This window comes from Phyllostomus discolor, chromosome 2 (genome assembly GCF_004126475.2).
Source record: "Phyllostomus discolor isolate MPI-MPIP mPhyDis1 chromosome 2, mPhyDis1.pri.v3, whole genome shotgun sequence".
NCBI lineage: Eukaryota > Metazoa > Chordata > Mammalia > Chiroptera > Phyllostomidae > Phyllostomus > Phyllostomus discolor.
In genome coordinates, this window is record NC_040904.2 from 163,742,500 (window position 1) to 163,766,040 (window position 23,541).

At 50.5% G+C, this 23,541-nt stretch overlaps 2 protein-coding genes across 5 annotated transcripts; both read left to right on the plus strand.

Annotated features, from left to right (window-relative positions):
• The first annotated feature begins 417 nt into the window (after nucleotides 1-417).
• On the plus strand, nucleotides 418-9,171 carry SP7 (Sp7 transcription factor). Of its 2 annotated transcripts, XM_028532775.2 has the most exons (3): nucleotides 418-717; nucleotides 1,204-1,231; nucleotides 6,240-9,171. In XM_028532775.2, exons 2-3 carry the CDS (start codon nucleotides 1,211-1,213, stop codon nucleotides 7,512-7,514), a joined length of 1,296 nt encoding a protein of 431 aa, XP_028388576.1. In that variant the 5' UTR covers nucleotides 418-717; nucleotides 1,204-1,210; the 3' UTR covers nucleotides 7,515-9,171. The 2 variants fall into 2 exon arrangements, with proteins under 2 accessions (XP_028388576.1, XP_035874834.1); XM_036018941.1 differs by lacking the exon at nucleotides 1,204-1,231.
• Nucleotides 9,172-10,702: 1,531 nt separating this feature from the next.
• On the plus strand, nucleotides 10,703-23,275 carry AAAS (aladin WD repeat nucleoporin). 3 transcript variants are annotated; one of them, XM_028531940.2, is made up of 17 exons: nucleotides 10,703-10,854; nucleotides 12,342-12,531; nucleotides 13,192-13,319; nucleotides 14,979-15,034; nucleotides 15,341-15,432; nucleotides 15,614-15,660; nucleotides 15,927-16,025; nucleotides 16,325-16,468; nucleotides 20,557-20,677; nucleotides 21,425-21,549; nucleotides 21,731-21,791; nucleotides 21,925-22,015; nucleotides 22,207-22,300; nucleotides 22,384-22,451; nucleotides 22,592-22,673; nucleotides 22,791-22,875; nucleotides 23,022-23,275. In XM_028531940.2, the coding sequence occupies exons 1-17, from the start codon at nucleotides 10,838-10,840 to the stop codon at nucleotides 23,244-23,246; spliced, it is 1,725 nt and encodes a 574-aa protein (XP_028387741.2). In that variant the 5' UTR covers nucleotides 10,703-10,837; the 3' UTR covers nucleotides 23,247-23,275. The 3 variants fall into 3 exon arrangements, with proteins under 3 accessions (XP_028387741.2, XP_028387742.1, XP_035874833.1); XM_028531941.2 differs by lacking the exons at nucleotides 10,703-10,854; nucleotides 12,342-12,531 and adding an exon at nucleotides 12,599-12,684; XM_036018940.1 differs by lacking the exons at nucleotides 10,703-10,854; nucleotides 12,342-12,531; nucleotides 13,192-13,319 and adding an exon at nucleotides 13,378-14,031.
• The last annotated feature ends 266 nt before the right edge of the window (nucleotides 23,276-23,541 follow it).

The following is a 23,541-nucleotide window of genomic DNA, read 5'->3' on the forward strand; positions in this document are numbered from 1 at the left end:
GCCAGGCTCTGTCCCACTCCCTCCCTTTCTCTAAGCCTTGCCCTGGAACCTACTTCAGTGACCCTAAAAGCCTGGGCAGCAGAAGCCTTCACCCCAGAGCATGTTGCCCCTCCTGTCTTTCATAACACGCATGTATGCACGCACACGTGTCCCTACACACTGCTTTCCCGATCTAGAGGTGGGTGACGGGGGAAGCAAGCATCTCTGTGGTCAGCTCGGGTGTGTGTGGTGTGAGTGCCTCCAGCCGTGTCACTGAGCTCATTTGTGTGTGTGTTTGTCTGTGTTCATTCATGACAGTGGCTGTGTCTGCGTGCACAGCGCTGCGTGTATGTGTGCATGTATCATCCTGTGTTTGTCCATGAGTGTGTATGGCTGTGTGTTCCAGTCTCTCTGTGTGAGTGTCGTCCCCAGTCCCCCATCCCCCCCCTGGATCTCTAATTAGTGGTTTGGGGTTTGTTCCTTTTCCCTCCTGTTCCTTCCCTCAGCGGCAGCAGCGGCGGCGGCAGCCTCAGCAGCAGAAGCAGCAGCAGCCGAGCAGCAGCCAGGACTCTGGAGTCAGTAGGATTGTAGGATCGGAGCCCAAGTGGGAACAGGACTGGAGCTGGCCTGGGAGAGGAGCCGAGCCCTCCCAGGACCCTCAGGCCACTTCCTGCCTGCACTCCCACTGCCAGACCTCCAGAGAGGAGAGACCCAGGACACCCAGCCCCAGTCCCCCAGGTATCTGACACTGGGGAGAGCTGGGAGGGGTTCCCACAGATGCCCATGGGATTGCCGGGGGCAGGGTGTGGGACACCTGGGCCCACCGACCTTTCAACCCTTACCCTCAGCACCCCCAGGACGCCCTGACAACTTGTCCGTGTCCTTACCCCCCTCCTGCTTCCACCCCTTCCCTGGGAGCCCTGTTTCTCCTCTCCCGCCCAGATCCCTTCTTTGGGGAGCTCAGCAAATGGAGCAGGAAATTTGGACCCTCTGCCTCCCTCTCTCGCCCTGCTCATTGGATCCGGAGCCTTCTCCTCTGGGAAAGCTGTAATTAGAGGGTGGATCCCTACAGACAGAGAGCAGCCCCCCCACCCCCACCCCCCCAGTCCCTTCTAACTTTAGATCTCTTCTCTCTCATTCTCCCATTCTCACTCCCTCTCCCTCTCCCTCTTTCTCCGGCTCGGCTCTCTCCATCTGCCTGGCTCCTTGGGACCTGTTCCCCAGTCTCAGGATGGCGTCCTCCCTGCTTGAGGTAACTGTCCCCTCTTCCCCCCAGGACACCAGCCACAATCTTAATGACCCTAATCCCTGCCTACTCCCCACCTCCCAACTCACACAGACAGTTATTGCGGTGCTTGTCACTTTTAGGGGGTCCCTCTGATGAGGAGAGAGGAGTGGGGTTAGAGGGGGTGGGAGAAGGGGCAGGAGAAGGGAGGAGACAGTATGGTCAGGGGTCAGAGAGCAATCTAAGGAGGAGGGGAGGAGACTGGGTAAAAAGAAGGCAGGACCCCTAAGGTCGACCAAGCACACCAATTCTGAGGATTGCAAAGGGGATGGAGAAAGGAGTGAGTGGAGGGGTGGGGTGGGGAAAGAAAGCTGGGAGAGAGATAAGCTGGTAGCACACAGCAGGAGAGAGAGAAGGTACTAGGACTGGTTGAGCGAGCACAGAGTGGCAGTTGGGGGTCCTGTCTCCAGGAACTTAGCTTGAGCAGTGTCTTGTCTGGTTTGTAGGTGGGGAGGGGGCTGGGCCTCCGGGCTGGTGTGCATAGGAGAGGAGGTGGGCTATGACAGAAGGGAGCAGGGCAGTCCTGTGCCTGCGGGGGGGGGCTGACCAGAAGAACTGGGCCCAGGCCTGAGAGAGAACCAAGGAGGAGGGCCAGGGTCTGAGGCCGCCTGCCCGGCTCACAAATATTTAGCTTTCAGCCAAAGACAAACTCAGCTCTATTTTGGGAGTGGGAGGCTCCAGGGCGGACTGGGCCACTTCCCCTGCAGGCTGGGACCCCAGCATCCCTTGCCTCTGGCACTGAGGATGGAGGAAACCAGGGTAACATGGGGGTCAGGGTTTGGGGTCTTGAAAAATCATTGGTTCTACTAGGGTTTCTGAGGGACTCAGGGAGCATAGTTGGAAAGGGGGACACACAGCCATTCAGAGCCTGTTGGAATGTCCTGAGTTCTCCCTCCTTCTGGGTCTCTGACTCTGTTTCTCTGTCACCATTTCTGTCCTACTTCCCAGGTCCCTCCATAGGAATCTGTGGCCAGAGAACCCTCCCTTAAAGTCAGCCTCCTTCTGTGGCCTTGAATCTTCTATATTATTGGTCCTCAGAAGCCCCATCTTTATTTAATTAATTAATTAGTTAGTTATTTTTATTGACTAGAGAGAGACATTGATTCATTGATAACCCATTTATACATTCATTGGTTGATTCTTGTATGTGCCCTGACCGGGGATTGAACCCACAATCATGGGATATCGGAATGACGCTCTAACCAACTACCTGAGCTACCTGGCCAGGGCAGAAGCCCCCATCTATGGTCTATGTTCCCAGCACCCTAGCTCAGGTCCCAGGGGTGATGGGCTGAACAGGAAGCTAACTCGTTCAGCCTGTAGGAGAGGTGTGTGCAAGAGGAGCGGGAGTGTTAACGCCCGTGTTCATTGGTCTGACTGTAAGTATTAGAATGTAAAGCAGCAACTGTATGCACGGCTGGCTTTGTGAGAACACAGGGGTGTATGTGTGTGTATATAAGCGGGGCCATATCTATTAGTCCAAGTAGGGAATGGTGTGTGTAAGGCTGGGGGATCGTCTGTGACTGAGTTTGAGGGAATGGCATGAGCACCAGTGGGGTGAACACCACGTCCCTTGTCACTGCTCTGTACCAGTCAAGGATCCCAGGTGCTGCACTGAGGGCAGACTGCTCTCCCTGTCATTGCTCCACTAGACTCTATATTGGGCCATCACTGAAGCAATGGTTAGTCTTCAGGAAGCTGGAGAATTAAGGTGCATGGAAATCCTGGGTCCACCCAAGGTAGAGGCAGTGTCAGTGGGCATGGGCATCACGCCAGAGCTGCCAGCGTGGCACTGGTGCCTGGGGGAAGGGCAGGCCCAAAGGGTTGCTGGAAAGACACTGGACTGCAATAGCACTTGGCAAGAGGTTATGTCATGAAGTGGGCTTCCAGTCCCTCCCTCCCCGTGAGCTGGAGGTGTCCCAACATAAAGACACTCCGGTCCCCTCTTTCACCAATTTTGGGGCACTTGGGTCCCCAACTTTCTTCCCTGCTCTCCTCAGCCACCACCATCAGGAAGCCCTCCGCATGGTATGGGAGGAATCTTTGGCAGGGGGAAGAACTTTGGGTTCAGAGAGAGAAGCAGGTAATGCTCAATGGGAAGCTCAGCTGGGCTGACTGACATACAGGAGGGCCGAGAGGAGGGATAAATAGGGTCCGGGCTAGGTGCGGAGGGAGAATTGGCAGCTGGGAGAACTAAATAACCTGGGAGGGGGCTGAAAAAGTGGAGAACTGGAAACTGGGCCCTTGGGTGCTCAGAACCTATGGACAGTCAGCTCTCAGATATGCAGTGAGCGAATGTTCCAGTGGGAGGTCAGCTGGGCACTGCGAGCACCTAAAGAAAGGGTCTCCCTTCCTGGGCTGCACATCTAGGAGGCTGCTCATCTGGGCAAGAGAGCTGGGACAGCGCCTCAAGTTGCTCCTTCTTCAGAGGCTCCCCCTTCCCTACTTTAAGTCTACTGTTGTTGCTGTTTTTTTAAGAGATAGTGGGTGGAGAGGTAGGATTAAAAACAATTGGAAGGTGGGACTCCTGGGTCCCTGACAGGGAATGCATTCCATCAGGTATGAGGGCTCCTATTTAGGACCCCTCACCGGGACCCTCTCCCCAGTTCTCAGAAGAGCGCAAACAGCAAGGGAAGGAAACTGAGGCTGTGGTGAAACTTAGCCAGGGGCCCTGCTCTTGGCTTCTAGAATCGTCTGAATGGGCCTGGTGTCCTGCTCCCTTTTCTCTGCTTTCAGGAGCCCTGGGGCCTTCGCTCCCCAGGGCTGGGGTCTCCTGTTGGCCTGGGGCTGCTTGCCTTCTTTCACCCCTCCTTCCCTCCCCACAGCTGGGTGGGGTCCCTGGGCTTGGCTGAGGCCCCTGTGGCCACAGTGTGAGGGCCGGGCGGGGGACGGCGTCGGCGTTTTTAAAAATAAACCGACCGCAGGGAAACCAACGGAGCCGGGCCAGGCTGGGCAGAGGGGGAGGGGGCGGTCAGGGGGAAGGCGGGAGAAGCGGCCTGGTCTGGGGGTTTTCTGGGGCCCAGCCCCGTGGTGGCTTTCTTAGGTTGGAAATCTGCCTTCTTCTTCCTCTTCCTCCTTCCTTTCTTCCTCCTCCTCTTCTCTTCCTCCTTCCCTTTCCTTTCCACTGTTTTCCTTTGCCTCCCTAGCCCAGTCTCTTTCCCTCACCCTCTTTGTTTACACCGGTTTCCTGTTGCTCCCTCCCTTTGTCTTTCACCTTCTGCTCTTTCAGGCTCATTTCTATCCCCTAATGCCAGTTTTCCCTCTGTTCCCCTTCTCCTACCCCTGGAGGCTTTTACATCAGTTCCTTACCCTTTGCTTGGTGCTTTGCTCCTGTGTCTCCGGGTCTCTGCCTCTGTCCTTCGGATTCCACGTTTCTAGCGCTCCCTTTCTGCTGGGATTTGGCTCCTGCCCCAGCACCTCAGCCCACCCTCTCCTTGGGGGATCAGAGGCTCCAGGAGAACCCTGGCTGGGAAGGACCAGGGCTTTTACTATGGCCCAACCTGAGGAAGCTTTTGGTGCCTCAGATTTGGGAGTCCATGTCTGTGGGGACAACAGAACCTCAGAGAGGGGGAATTGGGCAGGGGGAGCAGCAGGTCTGCACTTGAGGAGCAGTGCAAGAGTGGTGAGTGCACACACCCTTCACTGCAACCTGAAGACCCCAGACCAGCCTTGAGGACTAGTGTCTCACACATACCACGTGCTGGCAGACAGGGTCTGGGAACCCTGGGCTCTTGGGTTCTTTTTCAGCTTTACCCAGAAGGCACCAGGTGCATTGGCTTTTGAGGACCCCAGTCAGGGAACTGTCCAGGGTCAGTTTTTGAGAACATTGCTTTTTGGTGGGATTCTCAGTGATGGATGCCTGGCTGGGCCAGCCAGGGGTTCTGGAGGGCATCTCTTCCCAGAGTGTCCCAAGGCTGACCCAGGGAGGGGTACCAGGAGCTCCTGAGGGAGGTCTGGCCTGGCCGGTAGCAGCAGGATGGGCATTAAGGTCATTCTGCATTTCTAAAAGCCTCCCATGTCCTGAGTCCATATATCTTCCTACATAGCTTCCATCCCACACTGTGCTGGAAGGGCGAAGAGAGTCCAGCTTTGTGGCAACATGTCAGGGGACACTGAGACACAGAGGGGTATGGCTGCAAGCCAGTATCATAGCCACCCCAATTCCCCACCCTGGAGGGGAGTGAAGACTTCAGGCTCTTCCAGCCCTCCAAACGGGGTACCAGCTGGCTCCACAAAGCAGGAGGTGCCACTGCCCGCTTGAAAGACATTCTTGCCTCAGCCACAGTCCTGGCTTGGCGGCAGCCCTGTTCCCTCTCAATGTCCCAGTGTCTCAGCCATCGCTTCCTCTTGCTCCCCAGGCCCAGAGTCTCTGCCAAGAGATTCCTTACCAGGAACATGGGAACAAGGCCTTGGGGAGACCCGGCCACTGCCTTAGTCAGGAGAGGAAGCAGAGACAGGAAGTGAAATATGGGGTAATGCTGGGAAAATCTGGAATCGGGGTAACTGTAGTTCCCTAATATTTTCCCTCCTTCCCATGCTGCTCTTTGAGCCTCATCTCTCCTCTCCCAAATCCTTCATCATGGCCTCTGCTCCAAACCACTCCCAGGGGCCAGGATCCCTAATTCTTGCTCAGGTGCTGCGTCTATCCCCAGCCCCTCTCATGGTTATTTGAGAGGCATCTCCTGTGTCTCGGAGGCCCTTGCACACCCCTAGGTACATCACAGTGAACTCTGCTTCTTGCCTCCTTGGTTGGGTGTCGGGCTGCAGTCTTGGGCCTCTGCTCTCCTTCCACAATGAGCTGTGTCCTGGGACCCAGTCCTCACTGGCACCTCTTCTTGCCTCTGGTTCCCCATTCGCTTCAATTCTTCCCTGACCCCTCTGTTCTCTTCTGCATGTGTCTAGGTCGAAGTCCTGGTTTACCCTTCCCTCTGCATTCTCCTCCTCTCCCCTAAGTAGTGCTTCCATCTCTCCCCAGGAGGAAGCTCACTATGGCTCCAGCCCCCTGGCCATGCTGACAGCGGCGTGTAGCAAATTTGGCGGCTCCAGCCCTCTGCGGGACTCCACGACACTGGGCAAAGCAGGCACAAAGAAGCCATACTCTGTGGCCAGTGACCTTTCAGCTGCAAAAACCATGGGGGATGCCTACCCAGCCCCCTTTTCAAGCACCAATGGGCTCCTCTCACCTGCAGGCAGTCCTCCAGCACCCGCCTCGGGCTATGCCAATGACTACCCTCCTTTTTCCCACTCATTCCCTGGGCCCACGGGCACCCAGGACCCTGGGTTATTAGTGCCCAAGGGACACACTTCTTCTGACTGCCTGCCCAGTGTCTACACTTCTCTTGACATGGCACACCCCTATGGCTCCTGGTACAAGGCAGGCATCCACGCAGGTATCTCACCAGGCCCAGGCAATGCTCCTACACCTTGGTGGGACATGCACCCTGGGGGCAACTGGCTAGGTGGTGGGCAAGGCCAGGGTGATGGGCTGCAAGGGACGTTGCCCACAGGCCCTGCTCAGCCTCCACTGAACCCCCAGCTACCCACCTACGCAGCCGACTTTGCCCCCCTTAATCCAGCCCCCTACCCAGCTCCTCACCTTCTGCAACCAGGGCCTCAGCATGTCTTACCCCAAGATGTCTATAAACCCAAGGCAGTGGGCAATAGTGGGCAGTTGGAGGGGAGTGGTGGAGCCAAACCCCCTCGTGGCGCCGGCACAGGGGGCAGTGGTGGTTATGGGGGCAGTGGAGCAGGGCGCTCCTCCTGTGACTGTCCTAACTGCCAGGAGATCGAGCGCCTGGGGGCTGCGGCAGCTGGGCTGCGGAAGAAGCCCATCCACAGCTGCCACATCCCAGGCTGTGGCAAGGTGTATGGCAAGGCCTCACACCTGAAGGCCCACTTGCGCTGGCACACAGGCGAGAGGCCCTTCGTCTGCAACTGGCTCTTCTGTGGCAAGAGATTCACCCGTTCGGATGAACTGGAGCGCCACGTGCGCACTCACACCCGGGAGAAAAAGTTCACCTGCCTGCTCTGCTCCAAGCGCTTTACCCGAAGCGACCACCTGAGCAAACACCAACGCACCCACGGCGAGCCAGGCCCAGGCCCTCCACCCAGTGGCCCCAAGGAGCTGGGGGAGGGCCGCAGCGCTGGGGAAGAGGAGACCAGTCAGACACCCCGACCTTCAGCCTCTCCGGCACCCCCAGAAAAAGCCCCTGAAGGCAGCCCCGAGCAGAGCAACCTGCTGGAGATCTGAGCTGGGTGGAGGGTCTCCAGCCCTGGGCTGCTTGCCAGACTCTCCTGGCTCTGTGGACCACTGCTTGTCCCTTACTCCCTTTGCCCCTTGCATGCTGCCTTTTGGGGCACTCTGCATCTCTCCCCTGGCCATTCTGGGGCTGGGTATCTACCTGCATGCCTCCTCAGCTCCTCTCTTCCCATTGCCATGAGTCAATTCCATAAACTCTCATCTTAGGCCCTCACCTTGTACCTGATTCCGTACTCTGGCTTCCTAAACTCTTTCCTTACCCCTGCTCACAGCTTCTCTCTACTCGGCTCTTACCATACTAACTCACTTTCATTCCATTTGGGCTCCCAACCCTTCATTTCTCCATCCTATTAGCTCCTTGACACCCATACTCTCTGCTTTCCAAGCTTATTTACCATTATCCCTTAGCTTCCAGGCTCCCATCTTCCCAAGTTCTTATTCCACTGCTGTCCATACTCCACAGCGTTCTTCCTTTTTACAAACACAATGATGATAATGATGATAATTTATTGCCCCCTGGTGGCCTCTTTATTAGGGACCAGAGTTAGGGGGATTGGGGTTAGTGACCTGACAGGGAGCAGGGTGCCAGGAGGGGGGCAGACCAGTGGGGATCTGATCCTAAAGATGGGGTGACCCCAGGGTCAGGGAGGCTGCCCCCAGACCTATATATTTAACCCCTATATCCCAAGAGAAATGAATAGTAATAATAATAATTCTATTTATCTAAGTTATAAAGGTCAGGTAGAATGAGCTGGGGGGAGGGGGGAGAAGGTCCATTTCTGCTATGGAAATTCTAGTTAAATGCATCTCTGTATAGGTGAAGTGTTAGTGGAGATCCTGTTCATAGAATTTCTATCATCAGGGTCTCAGTTAATGGGGTTTCTCTTTTAATGGAATCTCTGCTAATAGGGTTGGTTAGCTAGATCTCTGTTAAAGAGTTGATGAGCTATCTCTCAATTGGGTGATCCCTAATATTCCCACCCCCAGCCAGAAGCTGTGAAACCTCAAGTCCTATGGAGGGGGGACTGGAATGTACCCCAGCTCCCTCAAACCCAGAACAGGTTCTTCCACTGCTCCTCCCCTAATACCATGACCCCATCAGGCTAATCCCTTGTTGCCATGGTCATGGAGAATTTGAAGCTGCCATCTTAGAGAGGCTTTTTGGGGAAGCCCGCTTAATAGGAGGCAGACTTCGGCTGTGAGGTGCCTCTCCTGAAGAATAGGTGGAGAAGGCTTTCTCTGGGATCAGATTCAAAAAAATCAAGTATTTATTGAGTGTCTACTCTGTGCAAGGCACTGTGAGCAAGACTGGTGTCTAGAAGCCACAAGAAAGAATTTATAGAGCCAGGCTGACATAGGTCCCTAAGCTGATTTGGGTGCATACATAAGCCCCCAACTTGGGACTTCAAATTCTCCCACCTCCACCTCCAGTGACTTTTAAAGCCGCTTTGTGCCTTTGAATGCCTTTCCTGTGACTTTGGATCCTCCTTTTCTATCTCCTCCTCCCTCAAGGCCCCATGTTAAAGGGTTAAAGCCTCTGGAGCTTGGGGAGAGGGTAGGTAATACATGGAAGGGAAGGGATCATGCCCTCATGGAGTCTTTTTTAAAAAAAAAAAATGTAATAAATAAGTTCGATTTTAAACTTTGTCCTAGTGGGAAAAGGAGAAGAGGGAGGGAGAGGGTGAGCCACGGGATTGGGATTTTTCTTTGACAAATTGGGGACTCCCCGTGGGCGTTCTGAGGTGCTGGTTTGCACATTATGCCCGCGGTAGAAGACTTCGTCTGCCAGATCATCCAGGTTGCTGTTCTTGATGTTGAGCTCTTTGCAGAGTTGGGAAGGCGGAGAGGTTTCTTCTGCTCTTTCTCGGGCTCTGCATCAACGGACCCTGGCAGGCCAGGGCCGGGGCCCGGACGGCACACTGGTCCCGCGGTCGCAGCGCAGACTGCGGTGCTGTCGCGGACCTGCATAGGGGTGGCTCCCGGCGGGCGGCCCCGGCCTGGCACGTAACCCGCCCCCTACCCGGGCCGCAATCAGTCGTGCTCGCCACGGACTTAGCGGAGGAACAAAAGCCACTCTGTGGCGGCCATTCCCAAGCCACAATAGGGCTTTGTGCGGCCCTCACCCCCTAAGGCTCCCCCGCTGGGCTAAAGGGGCGCCCCGGCCTGCCCCCCCCCCCCCCCAATCCTCCAGCCTGAGACCGATTGCTGGCGGCGCCCCAGCCCACGGTCCCCGTCGCGGGTTCTGGGGCCGCGCTGCAGCGCCGGAGGTGGGGGGCAAGGGGCAGTGGGTCCGAGACGGCGAGCCGGGCGGTCCCCCGCAGCAGCCCTCTCGCCCTCCGCCAGGTGCGAAATCTCGCCCTCCGGCGGGGCGCGGCTTCAAAGGCGCTTTGAAGGAAACTGCATTCGGAGGATATCGCTCGTGGGCTGGGGGCAGCGGCGGGAGGCAGACTGGGGAGAGGAGGCTGGGGCGGCCGAGGGCGGGGGACGGGTGGAAGCTAACCTGGGAGGAGACCCGGAGTGGACCCCGGACTCCCACCCCCGCCCGCTCGGCGGCCTCCTCCGGACCCCCCAGGGCCTGGCCCTCTTGCCTCGCTCCCGGTCTCCGCCTGTCCGGTGCCAGCTCCCGCCCGCCGCAGCCCCGCGGTCCTCCCCTCCCCAGGCCCTCGGCCCCTTTCATCTTCCCTAGACTCCGCTTGGGGTTTTGCTGGTTTCTGGGAGATAAAAACCGCCTCAAATAGCGGCGGCGCGCCGCCAGGACAAACAGGGCCGGGCGGGCCATGTGCGCCTGGTTACCGGCCTCTGCCGGGGCTCCCGGGAAGGGGCGGCGGGCTGAGTTCCAGGCACCCAGGCTCCGGAGATGCCTCCCAAAGTGGGGGGCCCGTGTTAGAAGTCTCGGGCAGCAGTCCGGGCGCTGACTCGGTTTCCCGCCCAGGTTGTAGGGGGTCTGTGGAGACCTCCCGCTAAGCGCCTCCACCCCGGGGGGCGGCGGGTCACAGCGGTTGTGTCGTCGAGGCCGCCGCTCCCCCTGGTGAAGTTAGTGGGAAGTGCACTAGGCCTGGACTTCAGCCTCCCCAGAGTCTGAAAGTTGTGAAAACCATTCAAGGAACAGTTAAGTGAGAAGTATGGGGAAGGCGGTGGCGGAATGTGAGTACACATAGCACAGTTCCTCCTGTTCAGTTAAGAGACAGGTTAAGAGGCAGACACCCACTTGATAATTATAACACAACCTGTCGGTGAAAATCAGGCTTCATCAAAGGGAAGTGGAAGTTGCAGGCACACGCCATAGGGATTTTTCGGGGTTTTCTTGGAGTTGGATGGTGTCACGACTGAGGTAAAACAAAAACTTTGTGATGGGTTCTCAGTGCTTTCCACTAATCTGTCAGACTCACTGACTCTCTCTACCTTCAAACCTGTCTTGCTCCCCCTTTTCAAGGACAGCTTTCCCAGCTAATTTCCCCAAAGGGTTTTATGTTATTCTCTTTAAGTCTTCTGTGACCTATCAGATGACAGTGAACAAATCCAGCAAACTAAACGGGGGCGGGGGGGGGCAGCTACTCAAAGTGTGGTCTGGGCAATATCACCTGGGGGCATTTTAGAAATTCAGCTTCAGAGGTCCACTTAGAATCTACAAGAATTCACTTAGAATTTTAGCAAGATCCTCAGATGAGTCCTATAGCCACTAACATTCTAGAGCCCCTTGTTTTCTGACCTGGGAATAACCTTCTTGGGGGGAACTTTTCATGTAGAAAGGAGCAGCAGACATAGAATTTAAGAATGCTAAACTAGGATGCTCCATATAGTCTCCCAGGAGACTGGGAGCTCTTGGGAGCGGGGACTATGCCTTAAACATTTCTCTGTCCTGAGAACATGGTGCTTGGAATTTGCTCATTAATATTTGTTAAATGAATAAACAAATGCCCAAGGTCAATTATAGCTAATGATGCCTGGTATCTGTTTAGCAGTTTATAACTTATTAAATGGCTTTATTCCTATTATTTTGAATAGAAAACAACCACGTGAAATAATTAGAATACTGCAAGTGAGGAAACTGAGGCTCAAAGAATTAAAAGGTTTTTCCAAAGTCATGCAGCTGTAAGCCAAGGGGTCCCCATTTTGCATTAGACTCCAGTTCTAGTTCCAGCCCTTGGAGTTAGATAGAATAAGATCAATTTCACTTCTATTCTGAAGTCAGAAAGCCTGGTTTTGGTATTTTTAGGTTAAATGGGTGTGTCTCACTCTCCTTACAGTAATAACAGTACCTACCTCACGGGGTTGTAAAGATTATAAAAGCACTTATAATAAATGTTCAGGAAATCTTACTATTTTCCGACAGTTCCTCCCTTTTCTTTCTAGAATGTTTAACCCTATTGGCCCTAGGTTCAGGCAGGCGCAGCACTGACTCTCAAGGTCCTTTCTGACTTGTCTTCTCCTGGAGGTTTTCCAGCCAGCTGTCGTTGTCACAGTCTGTATTTTCCTTGGGGCGATCCACAGTCCTGGGAGGGTTTAATTAGGTACTTCCCTGAACGTGGCTTATTTTTGGGATTTACAAGCGCTGAGAGAGTGGGAGAATGTGTTGGGGAATTTGGAACTCGGAAAAACAGCAGACCCACAGGGAAAAAAACCTGCCGGACCCTTAACTAGGAGTTGGCCCTACTGATGTGTCCGCGCCGTTCCCCCTCCAGCCGCCAGGCGGCGCGCGAGGAAGCGCTGAAAGTCTGTTCCGGGACTACGCACGCACCCTTCTCTGTTATTCTCATTTGCGTTGAGCTTTGCGTCGGCGTTTGTCCTAGGCGGCTATCCGTACCTTTCCGAATCTAGCCCGGGAACTAAGAGAGGAGCGGGCTCCCGGAGTTCATCAATTCCGGACGTCTTCTGGCCTGGCAAAATGTGTTCGCTGGGGTTGTTCCCTCCGCCTCCGCCTAGGGGTCAAGTCACCCTATACGAGCATAATAACGAGCTGGTGACAGGCAGTAGCTACGAGAGTCCGCCTCCTGACTTCCGGGGCCAGGTGGCCTGGGCGAGAAGGAGGGGGGGGGACCTATTGGCGTGGGGCGGAGTCTTAGAGAACTGGGGACCTGTGGCAGCGTGGCGGGGGCGAGGTCGCGGTCCACGCCTTGGCTGACTCCAAACAGCTTGGCCGCGGCTGGAGAAGGATGGAAAGGCGGGAATGTATTTTAGGGTTGGGATTGGAGGATGAGGGATGATGACCTGTGGGGAGGCCTAGAGGGAGTGGAGAGAATGAGAGCCAAATCGAAGGGCTGTGAGGGTGCAGGGCAGGAGAAGCACTGAAAAGTTGCGGACAGTCCTTGGGAGAACTGGGAAAGCACAACCTGCAGCCTTTTCCCTCTGTGTTCCTGGGAAGGAGAAGGAAGAAACACTAACATTTACTGAGCATTTGCTTTGTAAGAAGGAGGTTCTGAGTCAGATGTTCACAAGTATTATGTTTTAATAATCACAGCAACCCTATGAAATATTATTGTAGTTTTACAGATAAGGGAGCTAAGACCTGTTTTCGGGTTTCTGAAGTGTTAAATTTGTGGAAATGGGAAACAGGTCCCTGGAGCCTCTTACAGTTAGTCCAGCCATGGGTTGGAGATGGCAAGGAGTTCAGCAGAGATCTTCGGGAAGAGACTGACTCACTTTCACACCTCTCACTTCTCGGCTATAGTGGATCAACTTTCCCGTCCTAAACCTGTCTAAGGATCCCCTGAAGACCCCTGGGAGGCTGGACCATGGCACTAGAACTGCTTTCATTCATCATCGGGAGCAAGTGTGGAAGAGGTGCATCAATATTTGGTGAGACATGGCAAAGGGTCTCCTGCAGAAAATGAGGTCACCATCCCTCTACCTTGGGCAGCTAGGCTCTCTCTAGTTCAGAACTGTATATCATGCAAATTATCAGTCCTTATTTTAGAACTCTATGCCGTGTAACAGTATTTTCATTTCATCTCTGATGACTTGCCTTACTTTATGATTTGATTATGTGAACCTGCCCCCTACCCCCACCTAATGTTATTACCACTTCCTGAGCCTTTACCTGAAGCTCAGCAAGGTGAGGTGTAAGGTTGCAGTGAATAATCTATGTAAGTCATTCATTTTGCACATGTAGAAGTGAAGCCATAATGCCTGAATTCAGTTCCTGGCTGTGTCACTTTTTAGCTATGACCTTGGGTAAATTAATCACTCTGCCTCTCAGTTTTTTCATCATCTATAAAATGAAACCTGTCTTACAAGGTAGTAGTAATGATTAAATGAGTTAGTAGATGTTAAACACTTAGAGAACAATGCCTGGCCCATATTAATTCCTTCAAAAGTTAGCTCTTATTATCATTGTCATGTGTAGAGTGAATTCTACAAATGAAGTAGCTAGGTTCAAAGGGTGTTTTCATTTGTAACTTCAGGTGTTGTCAAATAGTCCTCCACTGAAATTGTGCATGTTTACAGTCATGGCAGCAGTGTACGTGAATTCCTGTTTCCCCACCCATGTGCTATCAAACTTCAATATTTGGTATTACAGTATGGTTTAATTTGTATGTCTCTATGTAGGAAGTTAAACATCATTTCATTTCTTTTAATTAAATTTTTTGCATTTAATCCTTATTGCATTTTTCTTCCATTACCATGTAGTCCACTTATGCCCCCCTCCTCCCAGCAATCACTACACTGTTGTCCGTGTCCATGAGTCCTTTTTCTTTTTCTTTCTTTTTTTTTAAAGATTTTATTTATTTATTTTTAGAGAGGGAAGGGAGGGAGAGAGAGAGAGAGAGAGAGAGAGACATCGAGACATCAATGTGTGGTTGCTGGTGGTCATGGCCTGCAACCCAGGCATGTACCCTGAGTGGGAATCGAACCTGCAACACTTTGGTTTGCAGCCCGTGCTCAATCCACTGAGCCACGCCAGCCAGGGCCATGAGTCCTTTTTCTAAACATCATTTCATTGTCTGAAAGCCATTCAGTCCTGGACCCTTTTTTACTTTCTGCCTCTCCAACTGCTGCTTCTCTTCACGCTGTCCCTTAAATATTGGTGTCCTGGGCTGGACTTGCAATTGCTGCTCCACACCTGGGTGTTCACTTGTCTGTCAAACAGCCCCTCTAATATGCAGCCACACTGATCTTTCTGAAATGCCAATGTGGTTAGTCTGTTCCTCTGCTTTATGTCCTGCCATGGCTTTCCACTTACTGTCTTAGGGCAAATCTTCACTCCTTGACCTGCTCACAGGGCCCTGGGAGACACCTGAGCCTGAGTTGCCTCATTGGTAAAATGGGCAGGATACACATTTTAATGTGATAATTAAATGACAGGACAATCTTTAAAGTGCACGGCAAATAGTTGCCACTCAATAAATGTGAATCCTCTTATTTGTACACATGTTTATTGAGTGAATGAATGAAATTTGTAGAAGGTATCCTGAAGAGATCAGAGAAATTTGACTCACAGCTTCCTCTCCTCACCAGGCGAGACATGGGTCTATTTGGGGTGCTGAATGAAATTGCAAACTCGGAGGAGGAGGGTAAGTATTTTTCCCTCCAGACCTCTCTAGTTTTGCTGTTGGCATCTCCCCTCCATATTCTCCCTACCTCGTCCTGGTACCTGTTGGCTCAGCCCCTTTCCCTTTATCCCTGTTTGTCCTGGCCCAGTTGTCTGCATTGCAGCCATCTTCGCTTCTCCCCTCCGCCTACCTCGCATACCCCAGAGTGGGTGTCCAGAAGCACTTGTTGGGTAGAAGGACCTGGGGAGTGCTCATCTCTCACCAAAGAGGGTGTGCAGTGGGAACCCTGTGAATGGTTTAATCAGAGCTGCTTCCTCATCCCCACAGTATTTGAGTGGGTGAAGACTGCATCCAGCTGGGCCCTAGCACTCTGCCGATGGGCCTCTTCCCTTCATGGGTCCCTGTTCCCACACTTGTCTGTAAGTTTGGCTTCCTCCCCTGGCCTTTCCCACTCCCATCCCCCTCTCCACTCTCCATTTCCTACCCCTTAAGGGTAGAATGGGGTGGGAAGCCTGTAGAAGGTGGGAGTGGTCCGGGGGAACACAGAGGGTATGCGCTCCCTGTGTCCCCGTGCATCCTCTATCCGATTTGATCTTACAGCTCAGGAGTGAAGATCTGATTGCTGAATTTGCCCAAGTCACAAACTGGTGAGTGTACCAGCTCTGGGACTGTTGTAGGAAGCAAGTCCTGAACCTTGCAACTTCTTCTGGGGAGAGAGAAGTCTGTGTATAGACTCCTCCCACCTCTCTCCTGACTGCTGCTCACATTCTCACTCCTTCTACCTTCCAAAAAAAGAAATAAAAGAAAAAGTGGGGGAAAAAAGTAATGTCCTCATATGAAAGGGAACCTGAGTTTCTGGGCTAGAGTAAGGGTAGGTGTAGGTTTGGATTTTTCATGCTCATTCCCGCCTCAGGTCCAGCTGCTGCTTGCGGGTCTTTGCGTGGCACCCCCACACCAACAAGTTTGCGGTGGCCCTGCTTGATGACTCGGTCCGTGTGTACAATGTCAACAGGTGTGTGGGGGCCTTCTGGGCAGGTTCTGACTCTTCAGTCTCCACAGCTTAGCCTCCACTTCCCTCTCCAACCTTGCTCTCAGGGGAGTCCTGCAGTTCCTGGGCCTGGCCCGCAGGGCTCCTTCCAGACCTGGCTGTGTCCTCGACCCAGATTAACCATTATCTTATCCTTCTGTCCCACAATACTGCCAGTCCTTGGATGGTCAGCCTTCTTCTCTGTGGATTTGCCTCTCAGCTGTACTCAGTCTCCTGAGACTTAGTGTCCCTGCTTTGACACAGTCCCCTACCCTTTCATTCAGCACCATAGTCCCCTCTCTGAAGCACCGGCTGCAGCGAAATGTGGCAGCTCTGGCCTGGAAGCCCCTCAGTGCGTCTGTCTTGGCTGTGGCCTGCCAGAGCTGCATTCTCATCTGGACCCTGGACCCCACCTCCTTGTCTACCAGGTGAGTCCCCACTTTGTCTTACCTTGGCTTGAGGTTGTGGCCCTGCCAAGGGCAGTGAGGAGGTTTGGAAGGAGAATTTCTGTGTCCTCACAGCAATTCCCATTGGAGGAGTGGACATAAGGTCAAGGTGGAGGTGCTGAGAATACTGTAATCTAGAGAAAGGAACGGAAGTAGAGGCTTTTGGGATTGTGGGAAGTGTGTATCTGAATTATGGAGTTAGAAAGACTCTCTTTTAGAGGACTGTCAGATATAGGTTTAAAGGAAGGTGGGAAGGGAGTTAATATAGTTATAAGTTGAAACGAATGAAATTGGAAAAATAATACCTAGGAGAATTAAATGTAAAACCAGAAACTGGTTATGAGAGTTCCAACTGTCAAAGGAAAGATAATCTCCATACTATTTGAACTAATATAGATCATAGAAAAATTTGGAAATTCTCCTGATTTTTTTCTTTTAATAAACTTAATTTTGGCATAATTTTGTTTTATTTTATTTTTTAGATTTTATTTATTTGTTTAGAGAGGGTTAGGGAGGGAGATGAGAGTGAGAGAAATATCAATGTGTGGTTGCCTCTTTCCTTGCTCCCCACTGGGGACCTGGCCCACAACCTAGGCATGTGCCCTAGACTGGGAAGAAAACCAGCAAACCTTTGGTTCACAGACCGGCACTCAATCCACTGAGCCACACCAGCCAAGGCTAATTTGGGCATAATTTTAGATTTTTAGAAAAGTTGCAAAGATAGTACAGAGTTTTGTTCCTAGCCAGTATGGTTCAGTTGGAACATCATCACGTACACCAGAAGTCTGGGGTTCGATCCCTGGTGAGGGCACATGTAGGAGGCAACCAGTCTATGTTTCGCCCTTCTTCTCTCTCTAAAAATCAGTCTATTTATATCTATATTTGTATCTATATCTATATACACATTTTTTTAAGATGGTACAGAGTTTTGGTATACCCTTACCCAGTTTCCTCATATTTTTTTTTTGAAAAAATTTCTTTCATCCTTACCTGAGGACATGCTTATTGACTTTAGAGAGAGGAGAATGGAGGGAGAGAGGGAGAGAAACATTGATGTGAGAGAAAAATGTTAGTCGGTTGCCTCTCGTACACGCCCCGATTGGGGACCAAACCCATAGTCTAGGTATGTGCCCTGACCAGGAATCCAACCTGCAACCCTTCAATTTATGGGACGATGCTCCAACCAACTGAGCCATACCAGTCTTGGCTAGTTTTCCCATTTTTAACATATTGCCATGTTACATGTGTCAAAACTAAGGAACTGACATTTGTACGTTATTAACTAAACTCCAGACCTTGTTCAGATTTCACTACTTTTTCCATTAATGTCCTCTGTTCCAGGATAGCTAATGTAACCCAAAATCTAAATTTGACAATAGTTAGTACAAGAAAGAAAATATTTGAGCACAGATTCAAAAATCCTAAATAAAATAAGAGCAAATAGAGTCCAAAAGAATATTTTAAAAAACCTTAATTAAGTAGGATATTCCAGAAATTAAAGACTATCATTAGGAAATCTCTTCACATGATTTTTTATTACATTAGCAAATTAATGGAGAAAAATGCTTATATCAATAAGTGTCCTCTTCCAAAAGCAGATATTCCAATTGAAAACACAAACAAAATAGGGATACAAGGAGACAACCTAAACATAAACATATTTACTCAAAATCAGCTACCGTATAAAACTGAAATATGAAATACTAAAGGTATTTTCAGTAATGTCAAGATAAAGAGAGAAATATCATTGTCACCATTATTAATCAACATTATTTTTGGAAGTTCTAGTGAGTACAATAATAAAAGAAAAATATAGGAAAGTCTTAAAAATGATAAGAAAATAATTCTTATTTGAAGATGGTAAGATGTTTTTGAAGATGATTCAATTTTATGCCTTAGTAAAATAAGAGGTTCAACTCAAACTATTTGATCTAGTAAGATTTATTTATTTATTTATTTATTTATAAAAGAAATTCAGTGTGGGTTTTTTTTACATTTTATTTATTTATTTTTAGAGAGAAGGGAAGAGAGGGAGAGAAACATCAATGTGTGGTTGCCTCTCATGTGGCCCCCACTAGGGACCTGGCCTGCAACCCAGGCATGTGCCCTGACTGGGAGTTGAACCTGCGATGCTTTGGTTCACAACCCGCGCTCAGTCCACAGAGCCACGCCAGCCAGGGCCTAATAAGATATTTAAATATAGTAAGGTGACTGGATCCAGGCTGCTGAAAATGTAATCACTTTCCTGTATACCAGCAATAATCAGTTGAGAAATTAAAACTAAGGAAGTACTCTATTTACAATAGGAGCAAGAGTTATTAAATTACTAGGAATAAATTGTTACATTTATTCAATGTATTAGACCTTGGAAGAAAGTTGTTGAATATTAAACAACAGCTGAATGAATGGAGACAAGCTATATTCCTGGATAGGAAAATTTTTGTCTGCTTGGATACAATTAAATACCCAACAGACAAAAAACAAATGTAAAAATAAATAAAGGACTAGAAAAAAATATAAAGATATCAAATTAAGTGTACTTCCAATCAGAATTCTGCTGGGTTTTGTTTGCTGTTGTGAACTGGAGAGAATTAGAGTTTTTATGAAAGAATAACTGAAAAAACTGCTAAGAAAAAAGTGTGAAAAGGAAGACTATTGAGAGGAAACTTACCCTACTAGGTAATAAAATATCTCATGAAGTTATAGGACTAGAAAGTTATTGGTGTAAGAATAGGCATACAGATCAATGTAACAGGGTAACTCTCAGGAACATATCTAAGAATATATGGAAATTTAACAGATCATAGATTTGGCTTTTCATTGCAAAAAAAGTTTAGATTTTTTTTTTTAGTGGTGTTGGGATAATGGTTATCCATTTAGAAAATAATAGGCCTTGCTTCACACTTTATATATAAATAAATACCAAGCAGAATACATGTAAAAATAAAAGGACTAGAATATTTTTTTGCCTATTTGGAATGATAGTATTATTAAGATGTTCAATAATGCCTAGTACGAGCAAGGGTAGGAAAACAGGTACTTTTTTTGTATACAGTTGATGAGAGAGTATAATGGTGCAAACTTTTCAGAAAATAATTCGTTGGCATATTTATTTTTTAAAGGTGCAAGTCTATTTTTACCCCCAATTCCATGTTAGTACTATTCTGCACAAATAATGACGGGAGCAAAGGTACAGAGTATATTTTGGCAGCATTGTCTGTCATAGACAAAATCATACACAACTGAAACGTCCCTTTGTGGAGGCGTGCCTGAATAAGTTAATCTGTTCAGTGGAATTCACTGGGGCCACTGAAGAGAATGAGATTGGTCTCTGTGAACTGGAAAGGTAACTATAACTTACTGTAATGTTTTAGATCAGTGGCCTAGGACCTCATTGGAGCTAAAAGTGGTTATAGTTAAGTGGAAAAGGGAGAGGGTGGCACTAATTCAGGCAGTAGCCTATACCCGTCAGGCCAAGTGTGTGGCTCTGGAGATGCAAAGCTAAGACACAGTGGTGCCCTCAGGGAGTTCTCAGCCTAGAGCTGGAGGCCATCCCACAGGCGGCATCTTTATGACAAGGAGAAAACAATGCAGGAGCAGGGGGGTGGGGGCTGATTTCTGACAAGGAAAGGCAGGCTTTGGAACACAGGCTGAATTCTGGGGAGTGGCAGACTCTGGGAAGAGAAGAGATCAGACCCTTGAAGTAACCTCATGGATCATTCCAGGCCCAGGCAAGATGGTCTTGTGAGGAGAGGGCTGTCATCTAGGGCAGAGCATGACATCACCCCAGCTCACCATACTCTAGCTGACTGATCAGAAAATTTTTTCCCCCTGGAGGGCTATAGTGAAAGCTTACTTCGTTCACTCATTGTCCTCTGTAGACCTGGTGGTGATGACATTGCCCTTCTTATTGATTTTTAATTTAACTTTCACAGTCCTTACTAATTTTCCCCAACCTGGATTAAACTCAGGGGCCATTGGAATTGGGAAGTTTTACCAGCAAGAGGCAAGGAAACAATCATGGGGCTTTCTTCTTGTCTTCTGACCCCACATCGTGTTTTCCCTGGCAGACCCTCTTCTGGCTGTGCCCAAGTGCTCTCTCACCCTGGACACACACCTGTCACCAGTTTGGCCTGGGCCCCCAGTGGGGGGCGGCTGCTCTCGGCTTCCCCTGTGGATGCTGCTATCTTGGTGAGTTGGTCCCCACCCCTCTTTCTGTCATTTCAGCCATCTCTCAGATTGAGGAAAGAGCGTTCTTTGCCTGATGGTGGAGAGGGAAAATTATCCATTCAGTCTGTTTTTTTTTTTTTTTTAATCCTCACCTGAAGCCTGAGGACATGCTTAGAGATGGAAAGGGAAGAGAGTGAAACATCAATGTGAGAAGGAAACATTAATTGGTTCCCTCTCACTCGTGGCCTTACTGGGGACCACACCTGTAACCTAGGCATGTGCCCTGACCAGAAGTTGAACCTGCTACCATTCGGTTTATGGGAGGCCACTCCTACCAACTGAGCTACACCAGCCAGGGCTGTCCATTCAGTCTCAAATTTACCCGTGGAAGGAGCTGTATCCTCAAGATTCAGATTTCAAATTCTGCCTGCTATAATTGTAAACATAAAACCTATTTCCTGCTATTAAAAATTTTTGTTTATTTATTTTTAGAGAGGGGAAGGGAGGGAGAGAAACATCAATGTGTGGTTGCCTCTTGAGCACCCCCTACTGGGGAGGTCCCTAGGATTAAACACAGGCATGTGCCCTGACTGGGAATCCAACCAGTGACCCTTTGGTTCACTCAGTCCACTGAGCCATACCAGCCAAGGCTATTTCCTCGTTTTAACAGCCCTTTTCCAGTTCTTTGTACCTTAAAGAAGGGGAGCTCCCTGTGAGATGATAGGGGTGCTTGAGTTTCCTCTCTCTCTCTTGCCCCCACTTTCCTAGGTATGGGATGTCTCGACAGAGACCTGTGTTCCCCTCCCCTGGTTTCGAGGAGGTGGGGTTACCAACCTGCTCTGGTCTCCAGATGGTAGCAAAGTCCTAGCTTCTACTCCTTCAGCTGTCTTTCGGTGAGTGGGAGGAGGACAAGAATGACCTGTAGAAAGGCACTTGGCCCCTGGAACTTGCAGCAGGAAGGACCTTCTGTCCCCATTCCTATTCTTTAATGTGACCCTGGGACTGACAAAGGGAGGGAAGTTTAAGTTCTGGAACAAGAGGTCCTAAGCTGTGATCTGCTTCTCTCTGGCACAGAGTCTGGGAGGCCCAGATGTGGACTTGTGAGAGGTGGCCTACTTTGTCAGGGCGATGTCAGGTAACGTTCTCAGAAGCTGGGAAAGAGATGGGCCCCTGGTCCCCCAAGCTTGTCTCCCCACCTCCTGTACTACTTTTCTTCCTACATTCCCCGATAGACCACTCTTCCCCTGCCTTTTGCTTCCTGATCCCAGACTGGCTGTTGGAGCCCAGATGGAAACCGGCTGCTGTTCACTGTATTGGGGGAACCACTGATTTACTCCTTGTCATTCCCAGAACGCTGTGGTGAGTTGAGGGAAAGAATTTAGGATACAGACCTCTGGGGTAGTCAGAGGGAGGCAGGAATGCTCTGGAATGTTACTCTGAGGGATAAAGGGAAGTAAAGCAGCTTGGGAAACCTGAGGTATGATGGAGAGGCAAGGGACAAGTCAGAGGCCCATTTCCTATACCTAAGAGCCTTTGTCCTTTATCTACAGGTGAGGGAAAGGGGCGAGTTGGAGGTGCAAAATCAGCAACAATTGTGGCAGATCTGTCTGAAACAACAGTACAGACACCAGATGGAGAGGAAAGGTGAGCCGAGTGGGTGAGGGAGAGGCAGGGAAAGGTGGGAGGGACTATGCCGAGATCACCCAACCCACTGTTCTGACCCCTAGACTCGGGGGAGAGGCTCACTCCATGGTCTGGGACCCCAGTGGGGAGCGTCTGGCTGTGCTCATGAAAGGTAAGAGGTGGGGAGGAAGGACTATGCCTAGGCCCTGGCCATATTTCCATTGAGTGTGCCTATGCCCTGGCTGCAGTGCTCTGCCTCTGCCCTGGGATTCTGCCTCCAGTTCTTCCCGTGCCTGCATCCATTTCTTACAGGAAATCCACGGGTCCAGGACGGTAAGCCAGTCATTCTCCTTTTTCGCACTCGAAACAGTCCCGTGTTTGAGCTACTTCCTTGGTAAGTGCTAGGTGGGCCATTAGGTCTGGGCTCCTCACTAGCCTTCCCTCACTAAACCCACATCTTGCCTATGTTCCTAGTTGCCTGCTTACCTTTTCTTTTTCCTTCTTCCCCTAGTGGCATTATCCAGGGGGAGCCAGGAGCCCAGGCCCAGCTCATCACTTTCCACCCTTCCTTCAACAAAGGGGCTCTGCTCAGTGTGGTGAGTAGGCCAGGCTCTGGGGGTTTGGACAAGGTTTTTGAGAGTGGGGTGAAGGAGCTGAGGCCCTTGGTTGCTGTGTGGCTCTGCCGTACGGCTGTCTTTGAGCCCAGTCTCTGATAAGGCTTTTCCCTCCCCTCTCTCTGCAGTGCTGGTCCACAGGCCGAATTGCCCACATCCCTATGTACTTCGTCAATGCCCAGTTCCCACATTTTAGCCCAATGCTTGGCCGAACCCAAGAGACCCCATGTGGGGGCGGGGGTTCTATTCATGATCTGCCCCTCTTTACTGAGACATCCCCAACTTCTGCTCCTTGGGACCCTCCCTCAGGGCAACCACCTGCTTGGTCCCACTCCCCTCACTCCCACTTCTAATAAAGATTTCGTTCTGTGTTTTCCATTCAGTTATGAGACTCTTTTCAAGAGAATTGCATTGAGATGTAGTGAAGGAATAAAAGGCATGGACTTTGGGTTAGATCTTGGTGCTATCACTTTTTAGCCACTACTGGTTGAATGTGGTCAAGTTGTTTAACTTTAGGAACTAGGTGGTTTTCAAATGATTAGGAAAGCAAAGCTGAGAAAGTATCAACAGGCCTGAAGGTCTAGCATTGGCTCTGGCACATAATAGATGTTATAGATGTTTCACTTTTCCCGTTTCAGCAAGTTCCCA

Excerpts from the sequence above, each read along its gene's own strand:
- AAAS (XM_028531940.2), top strand. Across the intron at positions 12,532-13,191 it reads CTCCTGACTTCCGGGGCCAG|TGGATCAACTTTCCCGTCCT; the intron begins GTGGCCTGGGCG and ends TCTCGGCTATAG. Across the intron at positions 22,301-22,383 it reads ACACCAGATGGAGAGGAAAG|ACTCGGGGGAGAGGCTCACT; the intron begins GTGAGCCGAGTG and ends TCTGACCCCTAG.
- SP7 (XM_028532775.2), top strand. The coding sequence starts at position 1,211 with ATGGCGTCCTCCCTGCTTGAG. Across the intron at positions 1,232-6,239 it reads TGGCGTCCTCCCTGCTTGAG|GAGGAAGCTCACTATGGCTC; the intron begins GTAACTGTCCCC and ends ATCTCTCCCCAG.